Here is a 17,157-nt window from a genome sequence, read left to right on the forward strand (position 1 = left end):
TGACATCAGGGGACAAGTGAGCTAAAGGAGCAAATGTAGAGATTGGTCTGAGGAAACAAAACACACAGGCTGAAGGGCATGGTCTGCACCTTTGCCCACAGAAGGATTACAGAAATCTTAAGGAGAGGCAGTTAGAGAAACTCCAGCTATCGATGCTAGGACAAATGAAGGAGCTTTTAAGACATAAAACTCTCACCTGCATCTCCTCTGCAGCCCTCCTGGACAACGCAGTGGCAAACGTTCCTTCAAGTGCTTCTCTTGAGATCTCAGCCTCTTTCTGCTTCTCCCTGCTGCAGAGCTAAGCTGGGAAGCATGCTCTAAGGCTGCTTCTTGGCTCACTGCTTCAGTATGGTTGGTTTCAGGCAAAGACCCTGGAAGAGAGCGAGCTATTCTTCAGCTTCACCCTTGGAGGTCACACACTGGACACTTCTGACAGCACTGTCTCTCCCACTACTGGGAAGCAATGGAGGCCAAGCTCAAAGGGAGATCTGGAGCAAAGCATTCATTGATTTCATTTGCCCACTCATCACTTCTGCAATTTAGATTTCTCATCGTGGCCCCAATCTTAAGTGCTATCAGTACCCTTGAGTCCGTATCACCCTCAAGAAAGAAGGGCCTTTCGGACATAAAGAACAAGATTTTTGAAGGTGAAAAAATCTGAGAAAGGATGAGATAAACTTAAGGTCATTCTGGAAAATTCCCTTTCCTGCCCATATTACACAAGCCCAAAGCACTTGGCACTTTTACTGGCAATTGTTTTCATTATGGCTTTACTACGTTTAATTAATCCCTAACATAAGCATGCAGGAAATATCTCTGGAATATCAACTGGAAGTCGATGAGAGCAGCCCACCTAAGCACAACTCTTTGGAATAGAAATAGAAACCTAGTTTAGAAGGCGAGGTTCCCCAGGAATTCAACAAAGGATGATTTGGCCCAGATCATCTGGGGAATCAAACTCTGGAAACACCTCTCATAATCATCTGCAGGGCCTAAAGCAGCAATGCCCTTCATAGCTGAAAGCAATGAACCAAGTCCCAGTAGCACAGACCTCAGTACAGAGAATTCACAGTTGCCATGCAAGGTCTCCCAGGCCAACCAACCTTCTCCCAGTCGGTGACCGAGAGACAGTCAGCAACAATAAAGCTGAAGGCAAAAGCCACAGTTCCAACATGAAAGTCCATAAGCACCCAACAAAATGTGGTACTGCTAATGCAAAGCATGAAGTGCGTTTTAGCTGTGTTTATTTTGTCCCAGCAAATTCACAACAGTCAGTTTTCATACCGTTAGATAATTTCCTTTTAAAAGACAGTGCCTTCGATGTGCCCAGGGGAGGCCACTCTCCTGAGCTGCCGAGGACGGAGCTCTCCTCATCTTCATTTGCCAACAAAGAGTTTCTGTATAACAGCAATGGCTGCCATTTGTCTCGGCTGCAAGGCAGTGGTTCTGCTACATACCTCTGTAAGTAGTCATACCTAGAAAAAAAAACAAGTGTAAGAATCAGTAAGACCTGTAAGTGTATTTTTTCACTCAATACCTATGCAGGGTATTGCTAGGATGGTATTTTCCTTTCGCTGTCGAAAGGTGCAGACAGAACTGTCAAGGGAGAAAAAAGAAAGAGCATCCCTCTCCTTATTTCTGACAACCACAGGTATCTCTAAAATACGTGAATATTTAAAATGCAAATGCCTTCACATCTTTAGACACAGCACTCGATTCCCAGGAATTACAGAACTGCATCAGTCTCCAAAAGGAACCTGCCATGTACGAAGTCACTGCCAATTGCTGCTGCCAGGAGCAGCGTGAACAGAGCAGGGCTCTGAGAGGGCACACCTCTGCTCCTGGTTGCCCTTTTCTGCCCTAAGGACTGCAGCACACAGCAGACCTCAGGTGATGGCAGGTCAAGAAGTGGGGTACTTTTGCCAGGAGTGACTCTTTAGTCAATTATTATTATTATTTTAAGTAAACAATCAAAAAAACACATTTCTCTGTAATATCATACCAAACTCCATCCAATTCTCTTTGGTTCACAATATAATTTGAAGTGTCTAACAACAGCAGCTGACACCTTTATAATCACGACAACAAACAGGCTGCACAAAGCATTGCTTCAAATCCTCCTTCTGCCTGAGTAAACCCACAGACTTGATGCTGGCCCTCCTCCCAGGTGAATAATCACCAAGCTACCACCTCCTCTGGAGCAAAGAGGTTTCCTTCAAACATTCTTTCTGAAAAAATGTCCTTTGTCAGGATGCTTCTGACAAATTCTTTCTGGCCCAAGGAGGCTGTGGATGCCCCATCCCTGGAGGCATCCAAGGCCAGGCTGGATGTGGCTCTGGGCAGCCTGGTCTGGTGGTTGGCGACCCTGCACAGACCAGGGGGGCTGAAACCAGATGATCATTGTGGTCCTTTTCAACGCAGGCTGTTCTACAATTCTATGATGATCCATTTCTGTATCATGACAATAGGAGAAGAAAACCAAAGTCTGACTCAGACTGAAACTGGACATTCACTACATTTCAGCTACAGCTCATCACTTGGAAATCAAGCCCAGTGTGGCTAAAACAGACCTCACGACAGCAAATACCAACAGCGGCAGTTTTAACACCAGCCTGTACAGTACATTATTCTTCCTTTGATTAAGAGCGTGGCCTGGAAAATATCAGACATTTCATTTGCTTTGCAAAAACAAAACCGAATTGGTGCCGTGAGGAGGTTAGGGTCAGCGCTGACTCCAAAACAATTACAGCCATGGGCCGTGGGGGCGCCGGGAACCAAGAAACCCTGGTGATGGAGTTTGTCAGTTTCAAACAAGCATGCATTGTGACTACTGCTAACCCAACTCCTATCCGTGCCAATGGAAAGGCTCCTACTGATTCAGCATCAGGCCCTTCGTGCTGCTTGTTATTCAATAACTCATTTCTTGTGTGGCACGGACCAAGCCACAAGTCCGATATTTCACGGCCTGGGCAATTACAGGCAGAGGAGGTTAAAATCCATTTACTTTGCTGGTGTTGAAATTATTCTCCTTTCTAACAAATGCCCATATTCTGCATCCCGTCTGTTAAAGGGACGCCCACATACGTTAATATACAAACCTGGACATCAAACCTATGATTAATAATAAAAATGAAAGTAACCAGATGTTTATTTCTAAAAGTTAATGTTGACCCAAAACATTCCAGCAAGTAATTTATGATGCAGCCAAACCTAAATATTTCTAAGTGGAAATACAATCTCCAGCCCCTGCAAGGCGTTTTAAGCCTCCCAGAATAGAAATCGTTACTCCAGAAAAAATAGCCTGCAAGTATTTCTAGATGAAATGCCAATTTCCCCCTTTGTGATTTTATTGTTTCCCATTTGTTCCCAGCAGCAGTGGGTGGGTCTGAGGCAGTAAGGACTAAAACTCAAGGAGCGTTTCCTGTTTGGTTTTGCACGTCCCACAGAAGTTTTCAATAACTGAACCTACCTGAGCGTACAGAATACCTTCAGGGATACACTTCTGGAATACATCCACTGGTCAACAAGTTAAACACAGCCACAGGAAAAAAAAATAATAAGGATACGGCCCACATCAATGATGAATTGTTTTGCCCTTGTTTAATTGAAAATAGCACTCCTTGGAGGTAAATGAAATCACATCACGTTTTTCAAAGACAGGTTAACAGAAATCTACTCATTGCACAAGGATCACCACACAGATCTTTCAAATCATGGCAACGTGGACAGAGAGACACTCCAAAACCAATTCTAGCATTTGATCTCAAAGACACTCTCAGAGAAAACTGCATGAACAAAAAGGATAATCCACAGGTGGTGAGAACTGTCTCACTTGAGACAGTGAGAACCCTCACTTTAGACTTAGAGGGTTGTAATCAATATAGATTTTTTGGCTCTTTCTGCATTTTATGTTTTAATCACTTTTTTTTGTTGTCTGGGTAGCTGGCAATGGGCAATTAATTTTATTTGTCATGCAAAGTAACAGAAAATTTTACATTTTACCACTTCTGACATCTGTTGTATAAAACCTTGTTGAAGACTCCAGTGCAAGTTAACCTCTAATTTCAGACAAAGTGACACAGGAACAAACAAGTTACATGGAACTCAGCAAGATGAACGCTGGAGTAATTCACTAAACCATTCCAAAAGGCAGATGTGTCTTAATGCTTCATCTTACCCACATCATCAAACGTGCTCTCAGAAAAATGGAAATACCTGTCATATATTTGGAAAGAGGTATCAGAGTGCCTTGTACATAGAGGATTGAAGTGCAGAGATCCAAAATAAGCAGCACTGACCAGAGAAGCAACGACAAAGGTCAAAAATAAGGAAGTTACTTCCGTGCCAAAAATGAGTGCTGCTAAGACAGCCAAAGGCTGTCACACCTCCCTGTTCAGATGCATAAGGCCCTGTAATACCAAAATAATAATACTATTCTTATATTATATTTAAATACATAAACCAATGTACAACACAGAGGGCCAGCTGGATCAGTGGCCTACTTCCCTGTAAACAGTAAATTCTCGAGTTTCAATATCTCTATTACTAATAATCATGTGTATTTCCATTCCATGGAACTCATGATTCAGTCCTGAGCCTGTGGAATTTGATTGTTACAAAGCAATGATCCAGGTTTTACCTCATTCTCAAAATTCTGTTTCCCTTCTCAGAAAAACCTTCTTGCCCCTCCACTAGCAAGCTGCAAATCTCTGCCAGTGTCATTCCCTCAGAACTGCCACACGTGTCACAACCATGCCTGAAAGAGCTCATGAATGGATAGTGCACCTTCAAACGTAGGTACTACAAAAGCTACTGCAAAATTCTATGAGTGTCTCTAAAACCAAGAGCTGCAAGGGCAAATTGATTTCAAAAGTTCTCTGAAAAGCCCTTGAGCAACTTCTCTAGCACTGAATCACTGAAGGTCAAGTACCCTGAGTACACAGACAGACAAAACACAACCTGTGCGTGACAGTGAATGAGATCTTAACTTACACTACTCTTTTGTCAGGCTTTAGCAGCTTATTGGAAAATTCACTGATGATTAACAGGAAGCTTAAGTTAGGAGGCAAGCATTTCCCATCTGTTCCAGTAGCTCCTTGAAAGGCAAATTCAATCCCCTCCCTATTAAAAGAAAACAAAAATTGAGTGAGAATCGAGTAATAATATAAAAAAACTAACAAACTCAATGGTCATGGATAAAGCCATGCTACAGGCACATACTTGTGTATCATGGCAACAGATTCTCTAGATTTCAGCTGGTCCCAGCCAAACGTTAGCGAAAATCGCCGTGCAAGTTCTTTCATATTTGTGAAGGAAGCAGAAGACAAGTCCACACCAGTACTGCTGTCTTGGCTTGCTGCATGTGTTTGAAACAGCTGCAAAAGAAATCCCAGATCAGCAAACACATGTAATCCTACAGCCAAACAAAGCTTCAGGAGTACACAGAGAGATGCACGCCAAGCAATGGTTAGCTCACAGACAGAAGCCTTACACAAGAGCAGGTAAGTCATGTATTCCAATAGCACACAACTGCAACAAGCACCAGGAAGTCTTTCCAAAAGTGCTGTTCTGACAGACAGGTAGAAAAATATATGTATATAAAGAGAATCAATTCCTAAAGGTGATGGCCCCACCAACACAGTCTCCTATTGTTGGGTCTTCCAAATCAAGAGGACTATTTGCCTGAGTTTTCAGAGTATCAGAATGCAGATACAGCACACAAGTTTGGTGGCAACACAGACCAATTCCCAAGAGTGAGACTGTCTCAAAAGCAAGTCTCAAGTCCAATTTCTACATTTCGGTGGTGGTGTGGTTTTCTTTTTCCCAGTACTACACGGGGGGAGCTCATTTCATTCAACCTGTTAACTTTCAAGGTCAAGCAAAGGCCAGAAGCGGTTTGTTGCCTATGTGATACATAAACACAAAGTCCCCACTGTGTCAGCAGAATATATGTAGCCAAATGCTGCTTAGCTTTATCTAGAATCAGATTTCAGGGGCTGGTTTGTAGACCTAAGCCCCTGGCAATGCGTGTGAAATAAGCAAAGCTCAAGTATCAGCAGCCCCTGGGAGGAGCCTGCCCTGTGGCTTACAGCACGACCCCAGGCTAGTAGCAGTTCTGGTCATGGGCAGAGCTGGTAAAAGCAGCTGCTAAAATAGCTGACTGGTCTCATCAGTTAGCAGCTGCAAAGCCCTTCAAAAGAGCTGAGCCCCACTCCCTCCCATGAAAAAATAGTGGAAGTCCTGGAGCTTAGAGCCGGCCAGCCACAAACACATATGCTGTTCTTCAAATTCAGTAGGAATTCAGGTAGTCAGTAAAACACTGAATAATATCCTTAACCTTTGTTAGGGATAAGAGATGTCTACCACGTCCCAAGAAAGGCTCCGTAATCTCAAAGATTATATCAATCTCAACACACCATGCCTTTGAAGATTAAAACCAAAACAAACATACACATTTTATAGCAGGTGCAATGATCTGAAAGGAGTTTAAGATGTGCAAAAACACCTATGAAAAGAAAGCAAGGCCAAGGAAACAATTTCTTCCACCAGGCTTTCTGTTTAATTTGAATAATTATGGCAAAGTAGGCAAAAAATGCTGATATGAATGCAGCTGTCATAAAGAACCCTCTCCACCCTACTGCTTTAATCATAAACTTACCTGCTGCAGACAGAGGATCAGTGTTTTGGCACTCTGAATTTTGTTACTATGCCTTGTCCTGCTTAAGGTTTCTTTAATTATGTCTCCAAAATCATTGTAGGTCTATTAACAGGAATAAAACAAATGAGAATTACAATTTCCTTATCACAGTGTTGGGAATACATAAAATACACAACTGTGTTCATGTCACACAAGTTTATTAAACACTCCCAATATCAGAACATCCAAGTTTTAAAAAAAATATCAAAACTGGACTCTACTATTTCATACACAAAACAAAGGTATGCTCCTTTACGAGTAATGTAAAAAACAGCAACTGTTGTTACAAAAGAACAAAGCCCCCTGAGGAGAGTAACAGAGTTTTATACATCTAACCAGTGCTTGCTCAGTGAAGATCAATGTCCATATTCAGGTATTCCACTGTCCTCTTAGTTGACTCAAGGCAGTTGCCCAGTCTGGGCTGTTCTTAGCCCTCCTGAAACACACCTCAGAGCAGCTGAAGCTCTACCAGCTGAGCACACAAAATCCAGGCCATACGAATGTGAACTGTGTGAGCTGTAAGAAGTATGTTGATCACTTCAGCGTCAGACACTGCCTAGCCACAGTCTGCCTCTCTGAAATGGCCCTTTGGAGAAACCAAAGAGCAGATGTTCATACAGATACACTCTCTACTGAACTTTCAGTCCTTTGTCTGCAGTGATGACCTCTACAGAGCAAAAATCAAGCAATCTTGCTTGATTTTATAGCCCTTCTGTGATTACACAAAGGTTCTGAGCCATAGCACTATTACCCCCATTTCTTTCACGAACAGCGGAGTCACTTTCAAGCACTGAAATGCACTGACAGAGAAAGCAACCTTATATAAAACATTACCTTCACATAATGCTTATAGATCTCAGCAGCAGCAGTCATCTCCACCACATTATACACTATCAGCTTGCAATATGCCGCAAGAAGACTTCGCTTTTTGTGCAAGTTGTCAAGTTTGCAGCTTTCGTCCTTCCTCTCCTCCTCTTCTGTCAGGCCTAGGGAAACAAAAGCACTGAAGCTTTGTTCTACCACTTTATTCAAGGTAGCTCAATTTTAATGACCATCTTTCATCTGAATAGCACAGACTCAGCTGTTCAGCCAACATGCTAAGCAACAGATGCTGGCGCTCATTTCTGTGTATGTCAGAAAACACAGGTTTTCATTTCCACTTCAAAGTTTGCAGTTGATGACAGTGAAAGTGAGTTATTTGCACCATCTTCTGCTCTGATCTTCATAGGGATTCTCATTTCCACAAGTCAGAATCTCCTTGTATAACAATTCTCACAGCTAGAGAACAGAACCAAACATACTGCCAAATAAAAGGCACAAATACAAAAAAATGGAAGAGACCAGGTGTACTGTAACCACGTTTTTTGTTTCTCTTTCCTTAGAATAACACATGCTAGAAAACCAACACTTCAGCAATCCCACATCACTGTGAATATATTAAGCCTCTGCAACATGGGTTAATTCCTTGCTGGACAACTTGTAGAAAGCAAATACTCTTAAAGTGTCTTCCAGAACAACTATGGAAATGTTTTGGGTGAGCTTCTGCAGCAGGAGAGCTGTGATACACTCCTTACTGCTGGGAATATAATCTACCAAGTGCCAAAAGGCACCAGTCTTCCATCTATGATTCTGATGCACACCATTTCTGTTTCCAGCATCACTGCAGGTCTGAAAACAAACATAAGAGATTGATCAGAAGTACCTGCAAATTTAGAGTTAAAACTGAAATGGACCAGCAGCCAGATCTGCAAACATTCAAGCTCTACACACCCACAGCATAACAAAGTCACTTGCGCAAGAAGAAATCCACAATGGGATGACAGGGAGGCTTTGAGGGAAGAACTTAAAAGCATCACACAAAACAGGTTTGAAACAGATCTCAGAAGGCCATCTAACCCAAAACAGGACAAACTATCAGTTTCCAATACATAACACTGGCAACATGAAGCACAATTGACTTCAAAAGTCCCATGAGTAGGATACTACAAACTCCCTGAGTCCACCAAGGATTCTCTTCTAACATTCCTCTAGCTGCAATTTTAGCCCAACGTTTCTTGTATATTCACCGTGACCTGGAATCTTGTGGTGCCTAAACTGAACAGAACTCCATGTGAACAGCTGCTCAGGCCACATCAAAATCCACTCGTCCTTTACTCTGATGGCTTGGTTAGAGTCCATGCATTGACAGAGTCATGCTGTAACACACTTCAGGGCTTCCCACAGAGATGGCTAACACCATCTCTATCACCAAAGTCAAACCACTCATTCCCAGCCATACGTGCATTACATCAGCCCTTTCTAGCTAGAAGTGCATTGGTGCTGATTTCCTGTGGTTGATCCACATCAATACAAACCAGTTAATTTATATTCATTGAACAACAACATAAAGGGGCCAGAAAAAATAAAAAAATCAGCCTCCTTTTCAGGGATGTTAAGTGCAACCAACAAATAATAGCAAAAACGGTAGTGTATCATCAGCAATAAAGATACCTAACCTTTGCTTCCCTCTTCTTCCTCCACAAAAACATGTTCCTGAATAAAGAAAAGCAGTTTTTCCTGAAGTGAAGTGCTGGGAAGGTAATCTAGAAGTCCTACTGCTTCTTCATTATTATTTGAATCTTGATGGCTCAAAATCAGCAGCCAGTCACAGAGAATCATGAAGGCCTGCATCGAGCAAACAAAACCAATGAAAGATTTAGAGACCACGTTACTGTTCATGCCAACTCCAACTTGCAGCTCCAACAAACACAACAGGTAAAAATCTGATTTCTGCCCTACTTACTCCTCATAAGCTAAAGATCTCTGTTATCCCCAGCCTGTGATAAAATGCCATGGCTGAGCCCTTCCCAACCCATACCTCAGGATACAGTATATACAAGTACCACGCATGAACATCACCTAAAGATCTTCAAATTCCCCTGGAAAGGAATAAGTACTCTATTACACCACAATCTCTTTTTAACATGTGAATCATTGGGCAATTTCTCCAAATGTTTCATCTCTTACGTGATGTTCACAGCAAGGCATTAAAAGCAATGACAGCAACCAGTCCAGTGATCAGCCTAATCAGAAAAAAAAGCAACCATCGAAAGGCAAACTGAGTCACTCAGAATCAGGCCTTGATTCAGCAGATTCAAGCAGACATAGCTATATTTGACTAAAGCACTAACTTTTGTAGCATTTTAATTAACATAACTTTAATTTTCATCTCAAATAAATTGTTGAGGGTTGTGTATTTTAAAAAGCTTTTTCTCTGCTAAGAGACAAAAAAATTCAAGAATCAGTAGAAGGAAATGCTGCTATGAAAAGAAAGAAAGGCATTCAAAGAAGGAGCGAGCACAAACGTCAGTTAAGTGATATAAGAACACAGACCTTTTCTCTTACATCTTTATCCTTATGGTGAAGGAAGCACATGCAAATCTCACTGAAACGCCTCAGCTCTCTTCTTAATGCCAAAAGAGCCTTCTAAAAACATATGTAGGGAAAGTGACAAAGATTTTAGAGACTGTGTTTCAATAGAGAATTTTAGAACAAACAACAACTGCACTTTTATTTCCGTTACCACTGCTCATTTAATAAAGCACAGCTGATGACATTACGAAAGAAGATGAAATCCCACAGAAGCAGCAGCCATGAATTTAAAAACTACATTTTGTTGTCAGGGCTGATAGCTAGAATAAAAGGGTCAGTCCATAAAAATACATACTTCTTGCTCCCACTCTGGTACAGAAAGGTGATAAATAATGGTATATGTGCATCTGCCACACTTGCTGAGGCTTGAGGTATTCAAGAAGTCACAAGCTTTGATTCTCCACTTGTAGGTTTAGTTGTTCTGATAGTGTTTATCCCCTTACACAGCCCTCCAAGCAACTACAAGGTATGCAGAATGTACTTCAGCTTATCCTTATGAAGCAGTGACAATGATTTCCACTTTACAGACAGGAGTGGAGTCATTCAAACTCTAATCCATCCCACCTAACTTTCCACACCCAGCATATGAGCTGCCTTCTGCAGTTGCTCTTCTCTTTCCTTCTACTGACTTCAGAGGGAACTCAGTTTAACTACACTGCTAACTTTGCCCCTCACAGACATCTCTATTAGTTAAGACAGTGTACTTGATTTGCCCACAGCTACATAAGACTTTCTGATCTTTCTCCAGATCCCAGCTGCTGCACTGCACTGAGCTCAGAGCAATCAACAGAAGAGGAATGCTCTAACACCAGGCCTGGCTCTAGTGCTATGCAAGTATATCTTAATAAGAAGGGGGATCCATCCCAGAGCCTACTAAGAAAAAACAGAAGGAGGGGCAAAACATTGCCTTAATCCCATTAGAGGGAAGAAACAGTCCTGGGGCAGCTGCCCAGGAAACATTCTTTTTTGCTCTTGGAACTTCCCTCTCTGCCAACAACCAGATTTGGTCCTGCAGAGTGGGCCGTAACATTGTGCTTCCAATCAAAATCTACTCCCATAATAAAAGACCAACTTAAAAATGGTCCTGCCCCATTATCAGGCAAGCTAGTAGTGTCTGGATTGGAAGGCAGAACATACTAGAGCAGCGAGATGCAGACATCCACTCAGGAATGGAATGGGACAGGAATAGATAGTGAATCAGTCACCGAACGGGGTAACCTCCCAGCTAGCATTTCTCACTCAAAACAAATGCTCCTGTCACTGTCCCATTCTGTACACACACGAACACCAGAAGGAAGGGGACAGAGTAACTGAAACTGCAACACTCAGGGTAGTCAGGAGAAACTACACAGGTATGCATTCGTATATCAATCTAAGCAAAAAAGAGTCTTCTTCCCTGTGTGTCTTAAACTAGAATGTCTTCTGGAGTATCTGGCCGTGTCTGACACTATGTAAAGCCAAGTGGGAAGGTAAGTAGTTCACTGAAGAAATTAGGGTGAAATTTTGAAGAAGGTGGTATGTCACATTATATATAAGTAAAATAAGAGAATAAAAATAAAGCAAAGCAACAGAGCTTTCTGGAGTTTTCACTGAATATCCTTCGTCGCTTAAAAAAAGAAAACAACAAACTGCTTGGCAGTGGAACAAGTTCCTTATCTCCATTAAGCACTAGGAATTCACTGCACATGTTCTGCAGTAAAAATAGAGGCGCACTGTTGTTCATTTATTCTCTTGCACACTGAAAAGTCATAAGAACTTGAAAAACAATAGGAAAAAGAGGAGAGGAGTAGAGTTGGGGAGAGAAAGGAAAGGAAGGGAAAGGAGAGGATATTGTCAGAGAGAGAAGGAGAATGCTCCAGCTCAGTTTGGTTTCCTCAAGAAAATGCATATTTGAGAATAGAAAAACATCTTCTATTTCTAGAAGCACAAAATGATGTGGAAGGGCCAACCTTAGCAGAATTTTCTGCAGCTGCAGCTAGTTGCCACAGGAGAGAAAAATATGTGCACTGGAAAGCTGGCAGGATCACCTGCAAATAAAAACATATATATTTATTTACAAGAAAAGCTTGCCAGCAAGAAGCATGGCATTCTGCTTGCTGCTTGCACAACCACTCCTGCACTGTAAATATCTAGATCTTCAACATAAACTCAATAGGTTTATACACAAGTAAACATTATCTACTGAGAAACTTCATTACTAAAATGCTGCTTTTGAACACCTCTGACACCCTTATGGGTTCAGTGGAATACAACCATGTACCACAGGGAATACAACCATACTACCACAGTAGTATAACCACGTAACAGAGGCTAACTTTACCTTAGATTTTAGGATTTCTCTGCAGTCTTTGGTGAAAGGCAGATTCCTCCAGAGGGCAATTCGGAGCAGAAGACAAACATCTGTGCTCTGATGCTCCATTTAAAGGAGTCTATCTTCACACACTGGCTGCAGAGTCTTGTTCTCTGGTTGACTCTTTGCCAAATAATTCCCAATTCTCTTTTGAAAATGGGGTCTGATCAACATCTACAAGTGCTAGGAGTACTTCACCTTGTAATTCCATAATATACCTCTGTCTCTGCACAGCCAATGTTTGAGTTGAGGCAACCAGACAAACAAAAGGCTGCAGTTGAGACAAGTAATTACAAACTCTTCTCACTGAGTGCCAATTTGCAATCAACAGGCACAAGGTATTCCAATGTCTGATTTCGTGCAAACCAGAAGAGGACTCTCCCAGTCCCAACTATTCCATATAATGTCTTACATTAATTGATTCCAACCACTTTATACCAAAGCCTCAGTTTCCCAGACTGAGACAAGGAAACAGTACCTTTCTGTCTCATACAACGTTGATACATAGCATTATTTAATACTTTCTAATTGTCCAGCTTTCAGCAACTCGAAGTTCTTTTAATGTTAAGTATCAGCAACTCACCAGAACAGACAAACTCCCATGTTCCATTTCAAACTGCAGTAACTTCAAAGTCTTGTCGTACAAATTCCACTTGGTGAGATCATGGGCACTGCAAGTGGAATAAAAGAAAACAATGATGACATGCTAATCAAGAACTGAAATCTCATCTGACCAAATAGGTTAAGTGAATCCTACTTTTGCCTTCATCTGGTTTACAGCAGTAACCTTAGATAACTAATTACTAAATGTCAGGGGGAAGGAAATTAAGCTTTTCACAGCCAACTGCTGCAACCTTCAGTCTGAAGCTTTACAGTCTGCATTCCTGCAACAAAACTGCAGTCTCTGTGAGGGAAAAAAAAAAAAAAGCTTGCTTATATTTCTCTTCCTGAGCAATCCATTCACTAAGTTCTCAAGAAGATTGAACAAAAAATTCCTTCATAGAAACTTTAGAAGAGTGTTTCTTATATTCACAGGTGTTTGCAGCTCAACGTAAGCTTTGCTTCCAATATCCAGATTAGCACTAGCATGGATTAGCAAAGGACACATGAAGCAGAAGGCCATTTCCCCAACTCTGTACTACCTTGTATGATAATTTACTTGGTGAACAACTCCTAGAGAAACAATCTTTTCAGAAAATCACGTTCTAACAAAAGATCAAACGAATCAAAACAAAAACAGACTGCATTTGCTGAGAGACAGCACTCACTGCACCTTCTTCAGACTGACCACCAGTGCTGACCATAAGGCAGTGCAACAGCATCCTGTTAGGAGGGAGGCACCACAATGACCCAGCTGAGAGAAGCTCTGTGTCCACTCTGACATCCCAACTCTATAACACACTCTTCTTAGCCCCAAATAGGGCTGATGCTCCATTGCCAGTAACAAAACAAACAAACAAAAAATCAATAAGCCAAGACTACAGCTCTGTTCAGCAAAAACTAAACCCCATGACGTCTCTCATAGGGACCATTCTCCTTCCCTTGTGAAAATCTTACTAAACCCAACCAGTGTGAACAATTCTCACTTGGCATCTGATAAAGCAACATTGAAGTATATGGCAAAATAAAACAGCATTATGTAAATAAAATCTCACTTATGAAAAGCTGCTATTCTTCTCAAAGCAGAGTGCATCTGGGAAATTTCTCCTGCATCCGTACAAAATCCTTCTTCCTAAATTTTGCAGGTTTGGGAAAGAGAAAGGAATTAGTCAGCACAGGGCAAAGTTACTGCTATGCTCTTCCCAACCAACCCAAAGGCTTGAATTACTCTTCTCCAGCTCTCCCCAGTCCTTACACCTTCCACCATACTACTCATGCCTTCCTCTACAGTACAAAGAAAGCAGTGTGTAGTCTGCACAGAAATGTTGTAAGTGTCTCTATTGCTACTGAATCCACAGCAGCCTCTCTAAACTACAGCACTGCTAACAATGTAAAACTAGCAATTAGGCTAACACAGAAGTGCTAAACTTCACATTGGTTGCTAGGTATCTCTGGAAAGCTAACTGTTCACGTGGTGCTGTGATCTGGTTGCTTCCAGCTGCCAGATCACATTCAAAGATAGCTAAAAATACATTAAATACTTTCCCATAGATGCAATTGCTGCAGTTTCCACAAGGATGCTACGTGATTATGGAAGATGGTATATGCAACCAAGAATTAGAAGGGAGGGGTCGCAGGAGAAAAATCTCTTTATTTAGATATGGATTACACTACGAAGGAGTTGAGGAATCCCCTGGTCTAGAGCTTATGTTATTTCTGATAAGTACACATTATCCCACATTGACACAGATATCTATTTAAGACCAACAAAATAAATCCAATCTGAGGTTAGGGAATTTTTTGGCTTGACACATTTTACAATATTCCAGGGTCCAATAAAAACCTGCCAGTGTTAGCTCTCATTCCATGGCACGACACCTGTTCGTGACGGCACAGTTGATCAGATCAGCTGCGGGCTTCTGTTCATTTCAGCCAGCAAGCTATTCATATCACAACCAGCTGTTTCTGCTTTTTAGAACTAAAGAACTTTGAGGGAGACTCTGCAGTCCTCCTTCGAGGGGAAAGTCATCATTTCAGAGACCCCAGTGCTATGCAATCAGCATTACTAATTTTTTTTCTCCTACAGTCAAAGTCACACTACGAAGGGCATCTTGCATACAGTCAAATATGAAGAAATACAGAAATGTACCACTTGGAGAACAGCCTCACCACCTTAGATCTCTGGTACTTCTTAGCTGATCTTATACAGTGTATCTTTGGCATTGTAATTCTACATTTGTGGAACCCACTTCCAGAACACCCAGAAGACATAAAATGCCCTGCTGCTGCTGTGGACTACCTCATGTATTATTTTCACTCTACTCCTGCTAGCACACTCACTTAAGAAAACACAAATCATCAGTTTTTTTAGAAGAGCAAATCCACCTTTGAAAGCTCTGTTCCACTCAAAACAGCAGGCAAAGAATAATCCTCTTTGTTTTTTCCTCTTCTGTTTTCATATGGAAACAGTCTGCTTATCTCCACAGTGAGTCACACTCACCTTCTGCCAGAAGCCATCTAGTAGCTGGTTAAGCTGTCCCATCAACTCATCTATCAGCTGAGTGCGGGCACAATCCACCTTGCTGTAGACAGCCATTTTTTCACTGCAGAGGACATAGTAAGTCCTGGAGGAAGCCTCGAGGACAGACAAGTCAGAGTGTTTGGCCACAATGCCTTTTATCTCACTCAGCAAAGCATCCAAATGCTGCAAGTGACAAAACGGGTATTAGAGGTAAAATGTACCTAAAACCACTTAAACTTCAGATATATTTCACTTGGTCCATGAATCTCTCTCTATAGGTTATACAACCAGCATGAAATAAACACCAGTCTAAGGAGCAGAGGGGTAGGACCAGTGGATACCAATGGGTTTGTAGCTCTTTTTCATTATTATTGTCTCTAGATCTTCCTAAAAATGAAGCAGCTGTTTACTATAATAAACTTTTAAGTTTACTATAATAACTGAGACAACAGGAGGGAATAAAAATGTCTTTCCAAAGGGAAGGAGTGTCTCCAAACAACAGAAGTTGTCTCCTCTGGTAGCAGAGGATGGAGGCTGTTTCAGATCAAGTGAAGATCAGCAAGTGATCTCACCCTTATGGAGAAGAGGGAACTTGTACTGTGCTGCTGATTTTCTTCCAGCTAACATTTTGTGCTGAAAGTAAGTTAATCTTACCTCTCTGCAAACATCCTTGCTTAAGAATACTTTAAACCATTTCAAGGATTTCATCTATCCGTTTCTGACCATCCCTTTCCCATCAGCAGTTATACTATCTCTATTCTTATCTTTCAGTGACTACCATCCCCTAGCAGCTGGGAGTCAGCTTTCAAGGAGCATGAAACCTATTCTGTAGTAAACTCCTGGAAGAAGCCAGCTTAGCCACACAGGATAACCCACCCTCTTTCTATCCAACATTGAAAAACTCCAGGGCAAGCCTATCAGATGAAACCAAAAACTACCACCCACTGAGGCCGGTCACAGCACATCTGATGATGCTGACAATTGACAAGCACAAGGCTCTTCTCCGGCAGCCCTAAATTGAGAAGTAAAGCCTGAATAAGACCACTTTCCTCAAGGTATGAGGCCATTTATTTCTGTTTCAACAGGCTCGTATCTGTTCCAAGTCACACAAAATTCCATGTACTGTCATAAAATTAGCACACTGCACATGCACCAACTATCCCAATTCCTATTCACCTTCTCTAGATGTCCTGTACTGTAAACATCTAGATCGTAATACTGTGGAATCTGCAGAAGATTTGTCACTTTTTGTGCATCTGTTGAATACTGCAGAGAAAAAAAAAAAAAGAAAAAAAAAAAACAGGATATGAGAGCACTGCAGGAATTTTAATGAAATATTTGACATGCATTCACAGAGCAGCTGTTAGTTACCTTTGCCAAGAGCTGAGGAAGCACCATAATAAAATGTTCAGTAATTTTGGTACAATCTTCTGATTGTATTTTCTTCTCTTTTACTGACAGAATCTGCAGACAAAGCATTTTGTTTCAATTATAAAGTCTCTTAGATCTGGAATTTTACATGTAATTCAAGGTTAACTTAGATGCCTTTATCTAAACCAAATGAAGCCCGTATAAAGA

General features: G+C 41.4%; 1 protein-coding gene across 2 annotated transcripts in view; it reads right to left on the reverse strand.

Annotated features, from left to right (window-relative positions):
• Window positions 1-17,157, reverse strand: part of LOC128071772 (cohesin subunit SA-2-like) — a 57,327-nt gene that overhangs the window by 2,460 nt on the left and 37,710 nt on the right. For both annotated transcript variants that reach the window (XM_052664802.1, XM_052664805.1), the window contains 14 exons: window positions 16,951-17,043; window positions 16,756-16,845; window positions 15,559-15,762; window positions 14,114-14,190; window positions 13,042-13,129; window positions 12,058-12,135; window positions 10,070-10,162; window positions 9,193-9,361; window positions 7,532-7,683; window positions 6,659-6,760; window positions 5,221-5,375; window positions 4,993-5,121; window positions 1,285-1,475; window positions 197-371 (listed from right to left, as the gene is read on the reverse strand). In XM_052664802.1, the coding sequence (XP_052520762.1) occupies window positions 197-371; window positions 1,285-1,475; window positions 4,993-5,121; window positions 5,221-5,375; window positions 6,659-6,760; window positions 7,532-7,683; window positions 9,193-9,361; window positions 10,070-10,162; window positions 12,058-12,135; window positions 13,042-13,129; window positions 14,114-14,190; window positions 15,559-15,762; window positions 16,756-16,845; window positions 16,951-17,043 (1,796 nt within the window). The remainder of the gene's footprint in view (window positions 1-196; window positions 372-1,284; window positions 1,476-4,992; window positions 5,122-5,220; window positions 5,376-6,658; window positions 6,761-7,531; window positions 7,684-9,192; window positions 9,362-10,069; window positions 10,163-12,057; window positions 12,136-13,041; window positions 13,130-14,113; window positions 14,191-15,558; window positions 15,763-16,755; window positions 16,846-16,950; window positions 17,044-17,157) is intronic.

This window comes from Tympanuchus pallidicinctus, unplaced genomic scaffold (assembly GCF_026119805.1).
Source record: "Tympanuchus pallidicinctus isolate F22 unplaced genomic scaffold, pur_lepc_1.0 scaffold6, whole genome shotgun sequence".
Classification (NCBI taxonomy): Eukaryota; Metazoa; Chordata; class Aves; order Galliformes; family Phasianidae; genus Tympanuchus; species Tympanuchus pallidicinctus.